Here is an 18,186-nt window from a genome sequence, read left to right on the forward strand (position 1 = left end):
AATAGTATAAGAACTAAATTGATGGTGTATTAAGCTAGTGGAAATCGTTTTAGAATTGAGCAAGGACTTAGATGGTTATTTAACCAAGGATAATTGAAATATGGTTATCATGGTAAAGAATTTTGAGAAATTGCTGTAGGAAGTTGAGCTTAGTTTAAGTAGGAAGCACACTGATAGTTAATTGGATAATGATGGAACAATGTTAATTAAGTTTACTGGTTATTTTTGAGTATTTAGAGATGAATTTGAATTGAATGAAAGTTATTGGAAATTAATGCTATGGATTAATATTATGAGATCCCTAAAGAATAAATACGAAGTCGGATTTTGATTCGATTAAGTTAATAATGAGATACAAGTATTTTGGATGATAAGGTTATAAAGGAACTTAATTGTAAAGAATGCAAATATGCTTGATTGTAAATTATGTTTTTATTGAATAAGATCTAATGCTACTTTTGTAATCGAATTATGATACATAATTAATAACAAGGTTGGAATGTCGAGGATCAAACGAGAGTGAAATAGCGAAATCAGTTTGTACTAGCATAATTTGCTTTATTTTCATATATTTACTAAGTAGTTAAGTTATAAAAATATTGATAATAAAAGATAGTTAGGTTTTGATGATGATGGATTGCTATTAATTAATTTGATAATCTTTCGTGAAATTAATAATCTAAGTGTCATTGTTTATATATAAATATATATGTGTAAGGTAAATTAGTAATTAAGCTTAGATAAATTTTGTTATAATATAATGAATTGAATCATAGTAGCATTATTAAATGAAACAGGTTATACCATGGCATAATGTTAATGCTTAATTTCATGGAAGGTAAAATAACTTTAACGAATTAAGGTGTACATATATATATAGCTTTATATTTATTCTTATAATTTGGTGATTTATTGAGTTTATATGTATATCTATGTTCGTGTTGTGATTTAGTGAAAAATCATAAAAATGATTTAAAATGAATATAAATAAATACATATATATTGATATTATAAATGTCTTATTAAACGGTCTCGGATAGAGTTATGGGTATAGTTGGCATATCATAAGATTTATTATACGGGAATACTTATTTTGATTATATATCGATGAACTTTGGGCACATATTACTTTGTATGTAGCGATGAGTACTAGGTACACTTTACTTTGGTTATATATAGATAAATGTTGGGCGCATATTACTTTGAATGTACTAATGAGCATTGGGTGCAATTTATATTGTGTGTTGATAGTTTAGAGCCAAAAATATGACCATGAAATGGTATAAAATATAGAAAGAAATGTGAATAAACTATGAAAATGGAAAATAAACTATCTAAATTATGATAATCTTTATAAAACTTGAATAACATGTGAAAGACCATGCGAGATTACGAGTTAAAAGTCTAAGGGCAAATCAATATGTGACTATCCGAAGCATACTCAAAAAAACATGTGAAAGACCATGCAAATTACAAATTAAAGGCTCTAAAGTCGTGCGATATTGTGAATATGAATTAAATTTTAAGAATTTTATCTCATTCAATTTAGAAATTAAAGTTCAATTAATAATATTATTAATAAACATTCATAAATTTTATATTAAATCAAATATTTAAATGATTTTGCTCGTATATCTACATTCAAGTCGAATGAAACCCATATTTGATTTTCTTACAAACTATTTTATTTGTTTGTTTTTAGTATTATTATCTTATCGATTGTAACTTAAAGTTTTTAATTTCAAAAACAAAAATACAATTTATTCTTATAAAAATTAAATAACGTATTTAATGGATTTGATCTATGCATTTACTTCTCAGTGGATTTAGTATTTGTCCACAGGACCACAACCGTCCCAAATCCCAAAAAAAAAACCCAACCCTAACCAATGGTCAAACCCGTTCTCAAGTCAACTGATTTAATTCCATTCTCCGGACCAATATCCTAGACAATTTCCAATCCAACCAGTCCAAACAGTTGGACGGGTTCATTCACCCTTCCCAGTATCTTAAACCTTTCATTATTGTAGAAAAGCATGGACAAAGAAGAGATCCCTCAAAACATCAAGCATACATTAAATTAGAAATGGGGTTCTATACTCAAATCACAACAAAAAAAAAAGAGACAATGCTACTCAGATAAAAATATAATAATTTTAACATTGGACCAGAAGTTCTTACTTCCTAAACAAGAAAATATCATATTAAAAAGAGCAAAATCAACATTCAAGAACCGACCTTCACTCGTCCTCCTGGCTGCGCAACCTAGCCAATTTGTTGGTAACGACAACATCCAACTGTGCTGCTCGCTCAACGATTTCCTTCCTCTTCTTCGTTGAAACATCATGTGCTATCTCAGCACAGTATGTCCTAAGAATGCAGTAATAATAAGAAACATTCTAGAAAAGTGCTGATCAAAACAAAGATTAAACATCATGTATTATACCTGTTGTGCATCATGAGAAGCTCTAGCTCTTGGACATTGTGCACCACGAATTTCTTAAACCCATTGGGAAGATAGTGGCGTGTTTTCTTGTCTGACCCATAACCGATGTTGGGCATCAAAGTGCATCCCTTGAACTTCCTCCTAACACGGGAGTCAATACCCTTGGGCCTTCGCCAGTTTGTCTGCAAATACGTAAGTTTGTTAACAACATTGCTGAGTGCTAGTTTGTGTGGTTTTGGCCTAACCGAGGACTTCAACTAACAAGGATGCACCAAATTGTTGTATTTAAAGACCATACGACATATAAGCTGAAACATGGCATCGGACATCAAAATAACACAGAAGCATGAAAGAAAGAGATTAGTTTCAACACAGCACTGAAACAAAAAGAACAATAATCCTTCTCCGCTACATCCTAACTAAATGTGAAGTCGCATAAGCATGTATCTAAAAGGTTTCCCTGCATAAATCTATTAACACAAAAGGAAAAAAGAAAGAAAAAGATTTCTATACTTAGTTTGCTTCACCTAGTTAAATAGAATAGATAATGTGAGGCTAAGCTCATATTGTGAGAAATAAGTATCAGCAAGATGATTGACATTGCTTCTATACAAATATTATTCCACTTACAACCAATAAAACCGGAATAACATATCGATAAAGCAATTTTCATATGCAATTCATAAGCTCACCTAAAGGAGCCATGTCTAATCCTCACAATCTTAATGGAGAATAGTGATCATCGAGCAAAACCAGCAGTCAGAAGTGTGCTAATTCTGCTAACATTAGCACTTTAAGTTAAATGAATTCAAACCCATTCTGGGAAACCCCAAAGATTGCACGTGCAGTGGCAATCATGTTATTCATCAACTTGAAAAAGTCTAAAAAAATAATTCTAGACTTTTAGGCTTCTACCAGTAAAAAAATCCACATTAAAACAGCAGAAGAAAAAAAAAAAAAAAAAGAGGAGCCCACTAGCATCCTCTGTAATAATTTCTACAATGCAAACACGAATACACCATTGAAACGTCCTGAATTGATTACATTTTTTCTTTATATATATATACATATATATATTCAATTCTTTAACTACACATAAACCCTCTTCAAACCTCTAAATTGCGCTCGAACCCCCAGCAACAATGTCAACTGCGCTAGTACTCAATCGGCATTCATATTTTTTCTTTGTAACCTCAATTCTCTATAGCATTTTAAGGGAAACCACACATATTCTTCAGCTAGGGGGATCCCCCAATTTAGATATTAAGATCACAGTACAAAAAAACCCAGTAATACCAATTACAGTAAAATACTATAAGAAAGATAAGAGTTATCTTTTTCTATAACCTTGACGGAGATCTTGCGGTCACTTTGAGGCCTCTTGAACTTCTTAACACGCTTCTTCACAATCTTCTTCGATAGCAAAGGAACCGCCATTTCTTCCTGTTTAACGAATCGATTAAATGAAAGCCAATTCGCAAAGTGAAAGCATTTCGAAGATTCAGACGACAAATTAAACTCCGATATAACAATTTGAAGCAATAAACCGAATGAAAAGTGAGTTACCTGATGGAAATGCTAGGCTGGTGTGCGGCTGTTGTAAACCCTAAAGGTGGTGAAGAAAGGGGCTTAAGCGGGAACAGTGTCTATATGGGGAAGAGGACCGATCTGGTGTTTGGGTTTCAGATTAGGGGGGTTGGATTCAAAGCCCAACTTGACTTGAAATTAAACGTTTAATATATGAGTTTATTTAAAAATAAGTGTGTTTATGTTTGTTTAATTAAGCTACATGAATCTGTTTGCAAATATATAATTAAACATTTTATAAATAATATTTATTAATAATATACAAAATAAATAAACATGTATCTTAATTTTTAGGCATAAAATAATCGAATGTAAATATTAATAATATATTATAAATAAATAAAATAAGCACACAAATAATAAAAATATTTTTATTGACATATAATAAATAAATAATAAACAAATTTTAATCGAACATGAAAGAGCTTGTTCGTCAACCAAAATAAATAGAACAATCTTTGTACGTGTTTAGTTCATTTGATAAACGAGCCTCAATATTTTTATTCATGTTCATTTAGTTAGCTCAATAAATGAACAAAAGCGAACAGAGATTAAACTATTCATCGAACATTCTATTTATTTACTGTCTTACTGACCAACCTATTCCACCGGCTAAACTAAAATAGAAAAAACTAAATAGGTTAATTTTTTTGAATTTTTGAATTAAAATTGAAAATTGTTATTACCTTTATGTTTGCCTAACATCTTAACTTTATATTCAGTTCCGATCATCTTTCCCATCAACACCATAACTTTGGGTAAATTATCAGAATATGTCAATTTTAAAAGTTATTTAGGATTTTAGGCCGATACTTTTAATATTTAAGGAAATAGTTCAATTTTAGAAAGAAAAATAGAAAACGCGTCTAGCAGGACTCGTTTTTAGCTAAGGTCGCAAAAATCACACGCGTTTACTATTAACACATTAGTTCATTTGATTAGATGGTTAAATGTTAATGATTTTTCTTTGGATCTAGGGTTTGATTATTTTCCTACTCAGATTTGTATTTTCTTATTAAATGTTGTTTTACACTTTTTATTTTTAATTAATATATTTAATGCATTAGTTCTTTTTAATAGATGGTTAAATAATAGTGATTTTTTCCTTAAGTCTTGGGCTCGATTTCTCTTCTAAGCATATTTGTATTTTTTATGTCATGTTGTTTCAAGGCCTTTTTATTTTTAATTAATATTTTTAATTAATAAACATATCATTTTAAGTTTTTATTTTTATTTATCTTATAAAATTAAATCAAATAATAATCAAACTTGAGATTTAGATATGAAATCACTATTATTTAACCAAGAGCTAATGGATTAAAAATATTAATTAAAAATAATAAAAGTTTAAAACAACATGAAATAATATATATATATATATATATATATATATTTATATAAATTTGAATAGAAGAGGAACCAAACCCAAGTCTCAAATATAAAACCACTAATATTTAATCATATGACCAAACAAGCTAGTTATTATTATAATGTCTAAACCTTGATGAATTTATAAAATTAAAATATAAATATATATTGAAACACCTATTTTGATGGGTGTTACATATATTTTCCCTTATACATTTCAAAGTTTTGGGCCTAATACCATTATTATTAGTTTCGATTTGAGAATGCATAATGTTTTCGTTGTTACATATGTTATTTCCTATTAAAATTTAACATTGTTTTTTATTTTGTATATTTATCAGTCTTCTCTATACTTTTAGTTTAAATTGTTTTGTAATATATTGATTTTTACAAATTTAACCCATTATATAGTATAAAATCTTTTGAAATTAAAAATTAAAAATATGTAATAAAATTATTAAATTAAGAAATTACAAATAAAAAATTAAAATGAATAAAATTATAGACGTATTTTCAGTAAATATATGATTTGGTTTAAGGTTAATTAGCTCATCAACCCAGCATCCAAAATTTTTAGAACTGAACCGTTAGTTAAATCAATCAAACTATCAATTTAAACAGTTCAATTAAATGAATCATTAAATAAATTTTTAAAATTTAAAAAGTATATTTAATATTAAAAATCTGGTCCATACGAGTTCCCGAATAAACCAATTCAATTCCCTTTCACCAACCAGATTCCAATCCAATTCAAACAACTTTGCCAATATCTTAAACCTTTCATTATTGAAGTTAAAAAGCATGGTCAAAGAAGAAGTCCCTTAAAACATCAAGCATGCTTTTAAATTAGAAATGGGGTTTTATATTCAAATCACAACAAAGAAGAGAATGCTACTCCGATAAAAATAACACTTCAAAACATAGGACCAAAAGTTCTTACTTCCTAGAAAAGAAAATATCATATTAAAAAGAGCAAAATCAACATTCAAGAACCGACCTTCACTCGTCCTCCTGGCTGCGCAACCTAGCCAATTTGTTGGTAACGACAACATCCAACTGAGCCGCTCGCTCAACAATTTCCTTCCTCTTCTTCGTCGAAACATCATGTGCTATCTCAGCACAGTATGTCCTGATAATGCAGTAACGATCAATAACAATCTAGAAAAATGTTGATCAAAAGAAAGAGTTAAACATCATGCATTATACCTGTTGTGCATCATGAGAAGTTCTAGCTCTTGGACATTGTGCACGACGAATTTCTTAAACCCATTGGGAAGATAGTGGCGAGTCTTCTTGTCTGAGCCATAACCGATGTTGGGCATCAAAGTGCATCCCTTGAACTTCCTCCTAACACGAGAGTCAATACCCTTGGGCCTTCGCCAGTTTGTCTGGAAATATGTAAGATTGTTAACAATATTGCAGAGAGCTAGTTTAAGCGTTTTGGGCCTAAATGAGACTTTAACAAATCGGGATGCACCAAAATGTTGTCATAAACATATTTCAAGACCATACGATACAAAAGCTGAAGCATGGCATTGGACATTCAAATAACACGGAAGCATGAATGTAAAGAGATCAGTTTCAACACACCACTGAAACAAAAAGAACAATCAACATACACCGTTACAAGTTACAATTGAAGACTTAAAGGAGAAATAACCCAGGAGCTTGGATGACATCCTAACTAATTGTGAACTTACATGAGCATGTATTTAAAAGGTTTACACTGCATAAAATCTATTGACACTACAGAAAAAAGAAAGAAAATATTTCGATACTTGTATTTGCTTCATCTAGATAAATCAAAAACAATAATGTGAGGCTAGGCTCATATGGTGTGAAATAAGTATCAATAAAAAGATCGACATTGCTTCTATACGAATATTATTCCACTTACAATCAATAAAACCGGTAACTTATCGATTAAGCAATTACCCCAAGCAATTCATATGTGCACCTAAAAGGAGCCTTAAGGATCGTAACAGTGAATAGTGATCATCGTAAAATACAAACAGCAAGTATTCTAATTCTGCTAATGTTTCTCACGTTGAAGCACATTTAACTTAAATGAATTCAAACCCGTTCAGCTGAACAGACAACCCCAAATATTGCACATCCCAGCGGCAGTCTTGTTATCCATCAACTTGAAAAATTCTAAACAAAATAATCCTCGGCTTTTAGGCTTCTACCAGTAATAAATCCACATTTAAACAGCAGAAAAAAGAGAACTAAGGAGTCCACTAACATTTTAAGGGGAAAAAACACATTCTTCAGCTAGGGAGATCTACAAATTACAGTAAAATACTGTAAGATAAGAGTTTTCTTTTGCTATAATAACCTTGACGGAGATCTTGCGGTCACTTTGTGGTCTCTTGAACTTCTTAACACGCTTCTTCACAATCTTCTTCGACAGCAAAGGGACAGCCATTCTTCCTGTTTAACGAATCCATTAAGTTAAAGCCAATTTGCAAAGAGAAAGCATTTTGAAGACTCAGGCGAGAAATTAAGCTCCGATATAAGAAATTTAAGTTCCAAACCGAATGGAAAATGAATTACCTGATAGAAACGCTGGACTGGTGTGCGGCTGGTGTAAACCCTAAAGATGAAGAAGCTAGGGACTTAAGCGGGAAATGTGTATATATGGGGAGGAGAAGCGATCTGGTGTTTGGGTTTCAGAGTAGAGGTTATTGTTCTCATTTCAAAGTTGGTGTAATTCAATTAGACTTCATCACGAGTCGGTGTCGGATAAATGTAAAAATTTAGGCTTGTTTTTAGGCCTAGGCCTAACCAAAAATGGATATAAATTTTGTCCAAGTTTGACTTAAATAAAATATATTAAACTCAAGCTCAACTCGGTTTACCTATATTAAAAAATTAGATTATTTTTATATAAAATAAATTTAAAAATTATTATACGTTAAATATACTAAAAATTAAAATAAATATTTTCACCAAATTAAAAATACACTAAAAATTAATAATAAAATAAGAATTATATAATATTTAAATAATAATAACAAAATAGTAGCAATATAATAACAAAATGACAACAAAAAATATAGACAGATTCAGGTCAGGCTAGGCCTGGACAAAAAAATTTAACTTGAGGCTCAACCCATATAAAAAATAAGTCTTATTTTTTGACCAATTCTATTTTCCGAACCTATATTTTTGCTCAAATCCTTTTACTTTTCGAACGGGTCTTCGAACTTGAACGAGTGTCCTAGCCCATCAACAGGTCTAAATCCAACTGAGTCATACTCAGATGGTGATTAACTTGAAAATACTTAATGTTCAAGTCAATATTTTTGAAATCAGATTTGTGTTCAAATCAGCTAGTCTATCAGTTTGTCGGTTAAATTGGTTAGATCAATTTAAATACTTTGATTAAAAAATTAAAATAATAATAAATTAAAAAAATCAGTTTAACAAGTTTAATCGCTCAATTCAACCATTCGTACCAATTATTAGATTAATTAGTTCAAATTCTCTTTTCAAATCAATACCGCTATTGATTCCTATTACAACCAGTTAATCCAATTTAAACAACATAAATTTAGATATACTAGATACATATTTTAAATAAATTTATTTATTTTATCTAAATTTTCTTAAATTTCTAATAATTTTTCAAAATTTGACAAATAACGTCACCCATGAATATATTTAAACAAAACTCTATCCTCAATTATAATAAAAATATAATAATAATAATAAAAAGAGTGGACGATGATAATAACTTTCTCTTGGTAATAGAATCATAGATTGAAATATCTCCACGATTAAATAACGATCCCATCAATTCTTTTTAGTCGTGTACCACATTATCTTTTGAATATTTTGAAATTAGATGTTACTTTGGACACAGTTATACAAAAAAAAAAAAGTGCACTGAAGAAGTCTATTAACTTGAAATTAGAGTGTTACTTCTTAATTTAGTTTGTGATCTCCTAAAAAATTCCCATAAATCTATATTTACATGGTAAAAGTATCATAAGACTCTTTATATATTATATTATAAATTGAATTTTGGTACATCACTATAAAAATAGAAAATTTGACATCTAGTGGTGAAGTTTGAATTTTTTTAACGATTGAAATTAAATTATAATTTTTACGACAGTAAAAAATATAATTTCACCATTTTAATAGTCTATATTTTTGTAATTTTAAAAGATTAAATCAAATTTTTATCAATTTTAAGGGGTCAAAGTGTAGTTTTATTTTTATTAATTTAAAATTTTAAATGACATAAATAAAAAATTTACATTTTAGAGGGATGGCCCCCTGCCAGGCCCCTAGCTACGCTTTGTTGGTATTCCGTTAAATTTGTGTTGTTAAATATTTATTTTAATCAAGGTACTGTAAAATATTTAACACTTGATCTCTAAATTTTTTTCAAAATGGTCCTTGTACATACAACAGAAACCATTTTCACTAACCTACTTTTTTTTTCTCCATACATGAATCAATTTGCTATTCTTTCTTTAAAAAGACCAAAATTTAATTAAAATATAGTGCAAGGGCTATTATGACGAATTTTACCGTATTTTTATTCCTTGACTGAGTGGACGTGAGAATCGGTTAGGCATCACTCAATAAGAAAATAATTTTAAAAAAACATTATTTTTTACAAAATACGTTACTATGATAAGGTTTAAAAACTGGACAAAATTCTTCTACCTCAATATTGCGGCCCTAATTGTGCCTCACCAATGGTTTTATAACACATGTTTCACTTAACCCCATAGTAAACGCCGTTTATGCTAATTATTTTTGCGGCGTTATCTTTTTTTGTTTTACACCGCTAACTTGGAAAATAGCACATTTTTGTTGCTCATAGAATTATTTAAATTTTGGTTAAAATGTGCCACAAATCACCGTGGTTTTTGAAAATTGACAATTTAATTATTATATTTTTATTTTATTGAATTTAGTTTTTTATTTTTTATATTTGATAAATTTTTTAGTTAAATTTAAGTTTATCAAAAATATTTTTAATTACATGATTATTGATGAATATTTTTTAAATTCAGGTTGGATTTGGATCATTTTAGATTCTGATTTGAGAGTATAATTTTTAATTCAAATTATTTTTATCATTTAGTTTAAATTTAATACACAAATTATTTTGAATTAAATCATTTTAAATTCAAGTTATTTATATATTTTACTCATTATTTTTATTTGATTGTTAAAATTGATAATTTTCAATTTTTAATTTTAGAATAAAATAAAATAAAATTTAATTGAATTAAATTTATTAAAACATTAATTATTATAAATAATATAAGAAAATATAATAATTTGTTATAAATTTAGATTAATTAAACATTTAATTAAAAGCAAAACAAAAGATTATACTTAATTTATTTCGATTATTTTGTACATGAAATCAACTCATTCCAAATATATATATATTTTCTAAAAAAAATACAATCAAATTATGGCCGGGGCACTAGGAAAGGGACGATGTGGAGACCGAAGAAATTTATCCCAGTCAATCGAATTTTTATTCGGTTTAATGTTTGTATCGATTTTCGGTTAAATTGGTTGATTAATATTTTAATTAGCTTGTGGTCTAATTAATTTAATCAACTATTCTAGTTCAATTCAAATATTTTGATCCGATTAATTTTAATTAATTTATTTAATTCATATTAATTCTTAATTTAATCTATTTAAAATCACTTATTGATCGATACTTAAATTAATTATCGATTCAATTGATCCAATTGATCAATCTAAATCAATTCAAATATCTCTAAAAAACTTATCAAACAAATGTTTATTGTTTTTTACGATGCCATTTGTGAAGAAAATAAAATTAAAATATATTAAAAGTCCTTGAACTTTTTAAAAATTAGATATACTTTTATTTTATAGAATTTATTACATATTTTTATTTGAATCAGTATTTAAACAGATACTGCGGAAACTACATAATCTAATTATAAATTGAAATGGTAATTGAAATCTGGTAATTTCCCAAATCCCAGCTATAATCCAACCGTGGGTTGGTGGTTTATTGCATGTTTTCGTTCGGAAAGGACCTTTCAGCAAATTCAACATCCTACAATCTGGTAACTTCTTTTATAAATCATTGCTCGTTAATTATCTCCTTTGCTTAATCAAGTTTACTTCTTGTTTGAATAGCCAAAACCAAATTACATACACTAGTTGCATGTTACGTTTTAAAATGCCTGCGTCGTCTGCCGCCGCTTTTCTTCGCTTCACTTTTTGGACACTGCTGATTTCGCCGGCAGTTTCCCTCACTTGCTCCACCCAAAAGTTCAACAAAAACCAAGTTTTCTCCACCTGTATCGACCTTCCTTATCTTTCCTCTTACCTTCACTTCACCTACGACTCTCCCATCGCCACCCTCTCTGTCGCCTTCGTCGCCACTCCTCCCAAGTCCGGCGGCTGGATTGCATGGGCCATTAACCCGAAAACCACTGGCATGGTTGGTTCACAAGCCCTCGTTGCCTACAAAAACTCCACCACCGGCGTTCCAGTCGTCCGAACCTACGATATCAGCTCTTACTCTTCGATCGTACCGAAGGATTTGTCGTTCGCGGTTTGGGATAAGACGGCGGAAAGCAGAAGCGATGGGAGCTTGGTGATTTTCGCTAAAATCAAAGTTACGGCCGATTTAGCGGCTAGTGGAAAGATTAACCAAGTATGGCAGGCCGGTCCCGGAGTCGGAGACGGCGGCATGTTGGTAAAACATGAGTTCGCCGCCGCTAATTTGCAGTCCAAAGGAACACTCGACTTGAAAAATGGACACACTAGTGGTAGCTCCGGCGGAGACACCACGATTAAGAAAAAAAACGTAAGCTTTCTTTACTACTGATAGTTTACGGTTTAATTCTAGTTTTAGTCTTTCTACGATGGTAAAATTTTCACTTGCAACAATAATGATATCAACTTAACTAATACTTGATGAACAATTTTTTATTTTTAATTTGAGCTAGTTATTAGCATATTTAAATGGTTGAAATATAAAATTGAGGATGGGTTTAGATGTGCGAGTAGGTGTGGTGCAATGCGTTACGTTTAATTTATTTTTTATCTTACATTATAGTATCTAATCACACCGTCACCGCTATTTTTACACTAACCGTAGATAAACGCACTGCCCATCTAAACTCATCTTACAAAAATATCAATTTCTAACTTATTTTTATCTCAAAATATAAAATCAACCCATACAAATATGACCTTTAACATAAGACGAATTGATAGTTTGATATTACTTTTGGAAAAAGAAACTCTAAGTACATGATTTATTTTTACAGGTAACAATAACAATTAACGATGTTGTTAAGTTGAATCTGTAGTAATAATATTATAAAGATAGAAGATCAAATTATGACCAATTAACATAGAATATAGTTAAATTTCAAATTCAGATAAATAGAAGGACTAAAACTAGAATTAGACCAATGCTTTACTATATTTCCAGTGATTCATCTTTTTCACTAAAAAGAAAAAACATGGTGACGACAGATTCATGGGATACTAAACGGCGTGAGTTGGGGAATTTTGTTTCCACTCGGAGCAATGATTGCGAGGTATATAAGAGCGTTTGAATCTGCAGATCCAGCTTGGTTTTATCTTCATATGTTGTGTCAGATATCGGGTTACGCCATTGGAGTTGCCGGCTGGGGAACCGGTCTTAAGCTCGGAACTGAATCGCCGGGGATTATGTATTCTAGTCACCGGAATATCGGCATCGCCCTTTTCGTTTTAGCTACCGTGCAGGTATTTCTTGAATCCCAATGCAAATAGTTTAATTAATATTAATGTTTTGGGTTAATTGTTTCAAAAGTCCTCCGATTCAAATTCATCTTAAACTTCATAACATTTTAATCATAGAATAGCTCCTGAATTTAAGCATTAAAATATATTTAAAAAATATATAGATAAAATTGTAAATGTATATATTTACATAAAGGCATAGCGAGGCGGGCAAGCATGGGCGCTGACTCCCTTTGATTAATTGAAATAATAACACTTTTGGTCCCCAAGCTTTTTAAATTTGATTTCGACCCCTAATATCAAATTCCTGACTTCACTCCTATATTTACACTATGTCAGTCTAACATGTTAAAAAAAGATAATACTATTATAATTTAAGAGTGTTGTTTTTTTATCGAGTCCAAGTTTTCATGCAATAAGTATGTGTTTACAATTTAATCCATGTATTTAAATATTGTCCACGTCAATGCTCAAGCTATTATATAGTTATGTTGGTAGAAAAATCTAGTTGATGCAATATTGTTACTTTAAGAATTGAATTGGGACATTTTTGAAGTTTATGGACCAATTTAAAATTTAGATAATGATTGAGGATATAGGGGCAATTAGTCATTAACCTTTTTTTTCTTATAGTCCAATGACCATAACAAGTTTTTTCGTTTTTTGTTGTGGTCACCTAACTTTGAATTTATTGCTCATCTTTTCCAGATTTTTGCCTTGTTTCTAAGGCCGAAGAAGGACCACAAGTACCGATTCTATTGGAACATTTACCACCACGGTGTCGGATACGCCGTACTCGTCCTCGGCATCCTCAACGTGTTCAAGGGTTTCGATATCTTGAACCCCGACCGCAAATGGAAGTTGGCTTACATGATCATCATTATCGCCTTGGGCGCCATTTCCTTGTTGTTGGAAGCAATTACTTGGGTTGTAATTTTGAAGAGAAAATCCGGAAAATCCAACAAACCTTACGATGGATACAACAACGGCCAAGGTGGACGACAGAATCTTGCCACGTGATCCATCGAAAACAACATGATTTCGTATCGGACTTGTTTTATCGTCGATCTCTCGTGTTCGAAAGTTTTGTTTCGGGTTTGATCGCTTTTAGACCACTTATTTATAACGGTGTTGTTGTCAATTGGGTCATTTAGTATATGTGTATATCTACGTATTGTATATGTCAGTGAGTTTTAGGTTAATATTTCTTGCCAATATTGTTCAAATTTATCTAATTTTAAATTAACCTTTCAAATTTTAAAATGTTCTAACTAAATCTTCAAAATAACAGAATTGTCAAGGGTGAAAAGCTGAGATTAAGTTATATACTTTTACGAGAGTTAAAATACAAATAGTTTTCAGAAAAACTAAATCAAAAGTTTATAATTTGGAGAAATATATTTTTACCATATATTTAAAATTCTGTAAATATTAAAGGGAATAAAATTAAAAATTTCTATTTTAGGGGATCTCAGGTATCATATTAAAAATAAATCAAGGCACTCCATCATCTTAGCCATTAATTTGAGCATTAAATATCAACTTAAATTTCATAGGTTAATAAAAAAAAAACTCCTCCAAAATTTTAATGATACATGTTAAATCCAACTTGTCCATATATACAGATGTATTAAATTTTATTTGTACGTTTTAAAATGTTCAATTTCATATCCAAATTAATGGAATTCATAATGTGATCCATGAATATAAACTATTTTATCATATGAACTGAATTTGACCTTTCACTATACCCAAATGAACAAAGGATCAATTTTAAGGCAACCAAAAATTATGGTGAAAATGATATTCAAAATGAGACAGCTCAAGGTGAATTTATTTATGAGGATAATACCTACTTTAGTGCTTGCTTGTTTGTTTTACATGTCAATTCAAATTGATGCAATTTTGTCAAATTTTATGGTGTTAGGAAATTTCTTGAAGTTGTGGACAAAGAGATTAACTGTCCTAACTTGGATTGGATGAGGTTTCTTAATTATTAATTTTTCACCGGGATTCGATAGCAACACTGCCACCTTTGCTCGACAATTATGTCAACCAAAGTTTATTTTTAGGGTGGAATTGAATTATATAATTTCATGGGAGTTAAAATATTATTTTTTTATTTTTATAAATTTTAAAAAATTAAATTAAAATTTTATTATTTTTAGATAGACTAAAGTATAATTTTATCCTTTATTAACATGTGAATTTATAAAATTTAAAGGGCCAATGTAATATTTTTCTCATTTTAGGGTAGACTTGGCCTTCCGGCCCCCTCTTGGTGCTGCCCTGTTGAGAATTCTAAGAAGGGTGCTAGAGGTAGAGTGCATTTCATTCCGTTGGTGCCAATAAACCTATAAGGATTGTTTCTGATAATTCTAAATACGCCACTTATTGCTTATATATTAGTTTTGAATTTCTTGAGATTTAGTTGATTTATTGATATTTAATTGTTGTCGTAGATATAGATTCTCATATGTGAAAAATTAATATTTATGATGTATGAATGGTAGTTATATTGATTGTGTTAGATTAATGTGGCCTCCTAATGTATTGTGTTTGCATGATCTTAGCTGCTTGCAAGATGTTCTCTTTAGTCAAGATGTTCTAACCCCTAAATGTTAAACTTCATATCATAGTCTATATTGCATTAAAAAAATCGCGGAATCATAGGTGAAAAAAATAAATTAATAATATTAAAATTAAATGAAGCTTTAATTAAAATAAAAATTAATATAGTAAAAATTATAATTTTTTTCAAAATCAATTATGTATAAATATAATTTTAAAATTTTTATCAACATAAATAATTTTTAATAATTTCACAATTAAATTAAAATTCTATTACTGAAGATAACAACTTTATGAATTTCTTCAAACGATAGTATTGATATCATTATCTATAGTAGGTAGGATTTATCTTGGATTATCGACAGGATATATTATAATATTTTGGAACTAAATTATTGTGTTGGTAGAAAAGCTGTTTGACGTGCATGCGAACCAATTTGAGAAGTCGCCATTCTTGGTTTTAGTGTTCAAAATGGTGACGAGAATTAAAAATCTAACGATTTAGTATTTTATTTAAAGAAAAAGTGGGGACATTATCCGTAAATCTGGAAAGAAAATTAATTACAAAATAAATAAATAAAAAGGAAAAGAAATGGATGGGTGTCATCGTGATGTCAAGATGATCAAATATTTATAATATATAATGTTTATAAAATTACAAGTTTAAAAACTTTTAAATCAACGTAAATATTATTTATTATTCATTATATGAACATTCATTAAATACTATTTATTACTTATTATATTATAAAATGATTTTTCAGATAAATAAATAATAATTGAACAAATTGAAATATTGAATGAATAATTGAAATTTATTATTAAATTGAAATCAAAATAAAAGTTATCACATAAAATGGTATCAATATTGAGCTTGACTTTATATTTATATTAAAATTTTAACTTATATTTTAAAATTAATTATCATTAAAATTACTATTACAATTATATATTAATCAAAACTATTAATATTATAAATATTTACATTGGCATCCAACATTTTCAAATAACATTCAAAATAAAAATGTTAAACTAGATAAACAATACTTTTTATTCAATTACACTTTAATTATAATATAATTTATTAAGTTTTATCAATAAGTAATATTATTACTTAGATTCAGGGGTGAATCTAGGCTGGCAGGCGCAACCCTAAAAAGAATTTTTTTATTTTGACTTTGTAAAATTTTTAAAATTTTAAATTAATAAAAATAAAATTATACTTTAACCCTTCTAAAAATGATAAAATTTTAATTTATTTTTAAAATTATATTTTTATTATCATAAAATTATAATTTAATTTAAGTCCCTAAAAAATTTTCTAACTTAGCCTGCGTAGATTAGATGGTTAACTTAGTAATTCTTTCTTGTAGCTCTAAGAACTAAGAAAGAAAAAAAACAGAAGAATTCATTAATTTGAGTGTTAACTAAGCATTTTGTAGAAGATATCAGTAATTTATCCTCTCATTCTTTTTATTCTAAATTTAATTTTACATATTCTTTTAAGAATTTGGATTTTAATTTATCTAGATATAAATTTATTATTTTCAGGAAGTTAAATTATTCGATTTGTATTTAATTTATTTACAATATAATTTTGAATTTAAGAAAGTTCAGCCTTTATCAATAATTATTTAAAGGACAAACTACTAAAATATTTACTTTTTATTAATATTTTTTATTTTTAAAATAAATCTCGACTTTTTCATGAATTCTGATAAGAACAAATACATCAAAGTAGTAAGATGTAAGAAGCACAAATCGAATTTTCAATAATTTTCTTTATAAAAAATGGCATAATCATTTTTGATCTTTTATAAAAAATTATTTTAATCATTCATTTAAATTTTTTTATACTTTTTAGTCTCTATAAAATTCAAAAAATTATAAATTAAAACATAAAAATCATTAAAATTATTTTAAAAATATAAAAATTATATAAAATGTTTTTAATATTTTAAAATTTTAAAAAAATTATTTTAAATTTAAAAATATGTGTAAGATATAAAATGTTTAAATATAGTTTTTTTGGTTAAATTTAAAAATTGAAATTAATTTTTGCCATTATATTTAAACTTAATATTTAATTTGATAAATTTTAACACATTAAAATTATAATATTGAATCATACTTTTATATTCGTCTTGAACTACACTTACAATAATTTAAAATATTTAAAATTACCTATGATTTATTTAGAATTAACTTTTTATATTTATGAGTTAATCTTTAGCTAAAACATTCAAGTTTTATTTTTAAATTTATTTCAAAATAAATTTTATATATATTTAATTTTATATGTGCATTATTATATTTAAAAATATATGCAAGACAAATTTGAAACAAATTACTTTCAATTAAAATTATAAACTTAAAATAATTTAAAAAATCAATTAAATTTTATTATTAAATATTTAATCCAAATATTTGTTAATAATAAAATTTATTATAAA

At 28.2% G+C, this 18,186-nt stretch overlaps 3 protein-coding genes across 3 annotated transcripts; 1 reads left to right on the plus strand and 2 right to left on the minus strand.

Annotated features, from left to right (window-relative positions):
* Positions 1-2,052: 2,052 nt before the first annotated feature.
* On the minus strand, positions 2,053-4,168 carry LOC108469999 (60S ribosomal protein L32-1). The gene is made up of 4 exons (XM_017771172.2): positions 4,013-4,168; positions 3,794-3,889; positions 2,447-2,628; positions 2,053-2,370 (listed from the first exon to the last, which is right to left on the minus strand). Exons 2-4 carry the CDS (start codon positions 3,881-3,883, stop codon positions 2,241-2,243), a joined length of 402 nt encoding a protein of 133 aa, XP_017626661.1. The 5' UTR covers positions 3,884-3,889; positions 4,013-4,168; the 3' UTR covers positions 2,053-2,240.
* Positions 4,169-6,222: 2,054 nt separating this feature from the next.
* On the minus strand, positions 6,223-8,106 carry LOC108468354 (60S ribosomal protein L32-1). The gene is made up of 4 exons (XM_017769247.2): positions 7,958-8,106; positions 7,740-7,834; positions 6,608-6,789; positions 6,223-6,530 (listed from the first exon to the last, which is right to left on the minus strand). The coding sequence occupies exons 2-4, from the start codon at positions 7,827-7,829 to the stop codon at positions 6,401-6,403; spliced, it is 402 nt and encodes a 133-aa protein (XP_017624736.1). The 5' UTR covers positions 7,830-7,834; positions 7,958-8,106; the 3' UTR covers positions 6,223-6,400.
* A 3,242-nt stretch (positions 8,107-11,348) lies between these two features.
* LOC108484632 (cytochrome b561 and DOMON domain-containing protein At3g25290-like) lies at positions 11,349-14,425 on the plus strand. Its single transcript, XM_017788493.2, has 3 exons — positions 11,349-12,233; positions 12,911-13,165; positions 13,871-14,425. Exons 1-3 carry the CDS (start codon positions 11,586-11,588, stop codon positions 14,180-14,182), a joined length of 1,215 nt encoding a protein of 404 aa, XP_017643982.1. The 5' UTR covers positions 11,349-11,585; the 3' UTR covers positions 14,183-14,425.
* Positions 14,426-18,186: the final 3,761 nt, after the last annotated feature.

This window comes from Gossypium arboreum, chromosome 7 (assembly GCF_025698485.1).
Source record: "Gossypium arboreum isolate Shixiya-1 chromosome 7, ASM2569848v2, whole genome shotgun sequence".
Classification (NCBI taxonomy): domain Eukaryota; kingdom Viridiplantae; phylum Streptophyta; class Magnoliopsida; order Malvales; family Malvaceae; genus Gossypium; species Gossypium arboreum.

What these genes read in the sequence shown, in the direction of transcription:
- LOC108484632 (XM_017788493.2), top strand. Translation starts at nt 11,586, where the DNA reads ATGTTACGTTTTAAAATGCCTGCGTCGTCTGCCGCCGCTTTTCTTCGC. An exon ending in CCACGATTAAGAAAAAAAAC is followed by an intron (nt 12,234 to 12,910) that starts GTAAGCTTTCTT and finishes TGGTGACGACAG; the next exon opens with ATTCATGGGATACTAAACGG. An exon ending in TCGTTTTAGCTACCGTGCAG is followed by an intron (nt 13,166 to 13,870) that starts GTATTTCTTGAA and finishes CATCTTTTCCAG; the next exon opens with ATTTTTGCCTTGTTTCTAAG.
- LOC108468354 (XM_017769247.2), bottom strand. Translation starts at nt 7,829, where the DNA reads ATGGCTGTCCCTTTGCTGTCGAAGAAGATTGTGAAGAAGCGTGTTAAG. An exon ending in ACCGCAAGATCTCCGTCAAG is followed by an intron (nt 6,790 to 7,739) that starts GTTATTATAGCA and finishes ACATATTTCCAG; the next exon opens with ACAAACTGGCGAAGGCCCAA. An exon ending in CTTCTCATGATGCACAACAG is followed by an intron (nt 6,531 to 6,607) that starts GTATAATGCATG and finishes CTGCATTATCAG; the next exon opens with GACATACTGTGCTGAGATAG.
- LOC108469999 (XM_017771172.2), bottom strand. Translation starts at nt 3,883, where the DNA reads ATGGCGGTTCCTTTGCTATCGAAGAAGATTGTGAAGAAGCGTGTTAAG. An exon ending in ACCGCAAGATCTCCGTCAAG is followed by an intron (nt 2,629 to 3,793) that starts GTTATAGAAAAA and finishes ACGTATTTGCAG; the next exon opens with ACAAACTGGCGAAGGCCCAA. An exon ending in CTTCTCATGATGCACAACAG is followed by an intron (nt 2,371 to 2,446) that starts GTATAATACATG and finishes CTGCATTCTTAG; the next exon opens with GACATACTGTGCTGAGATAG.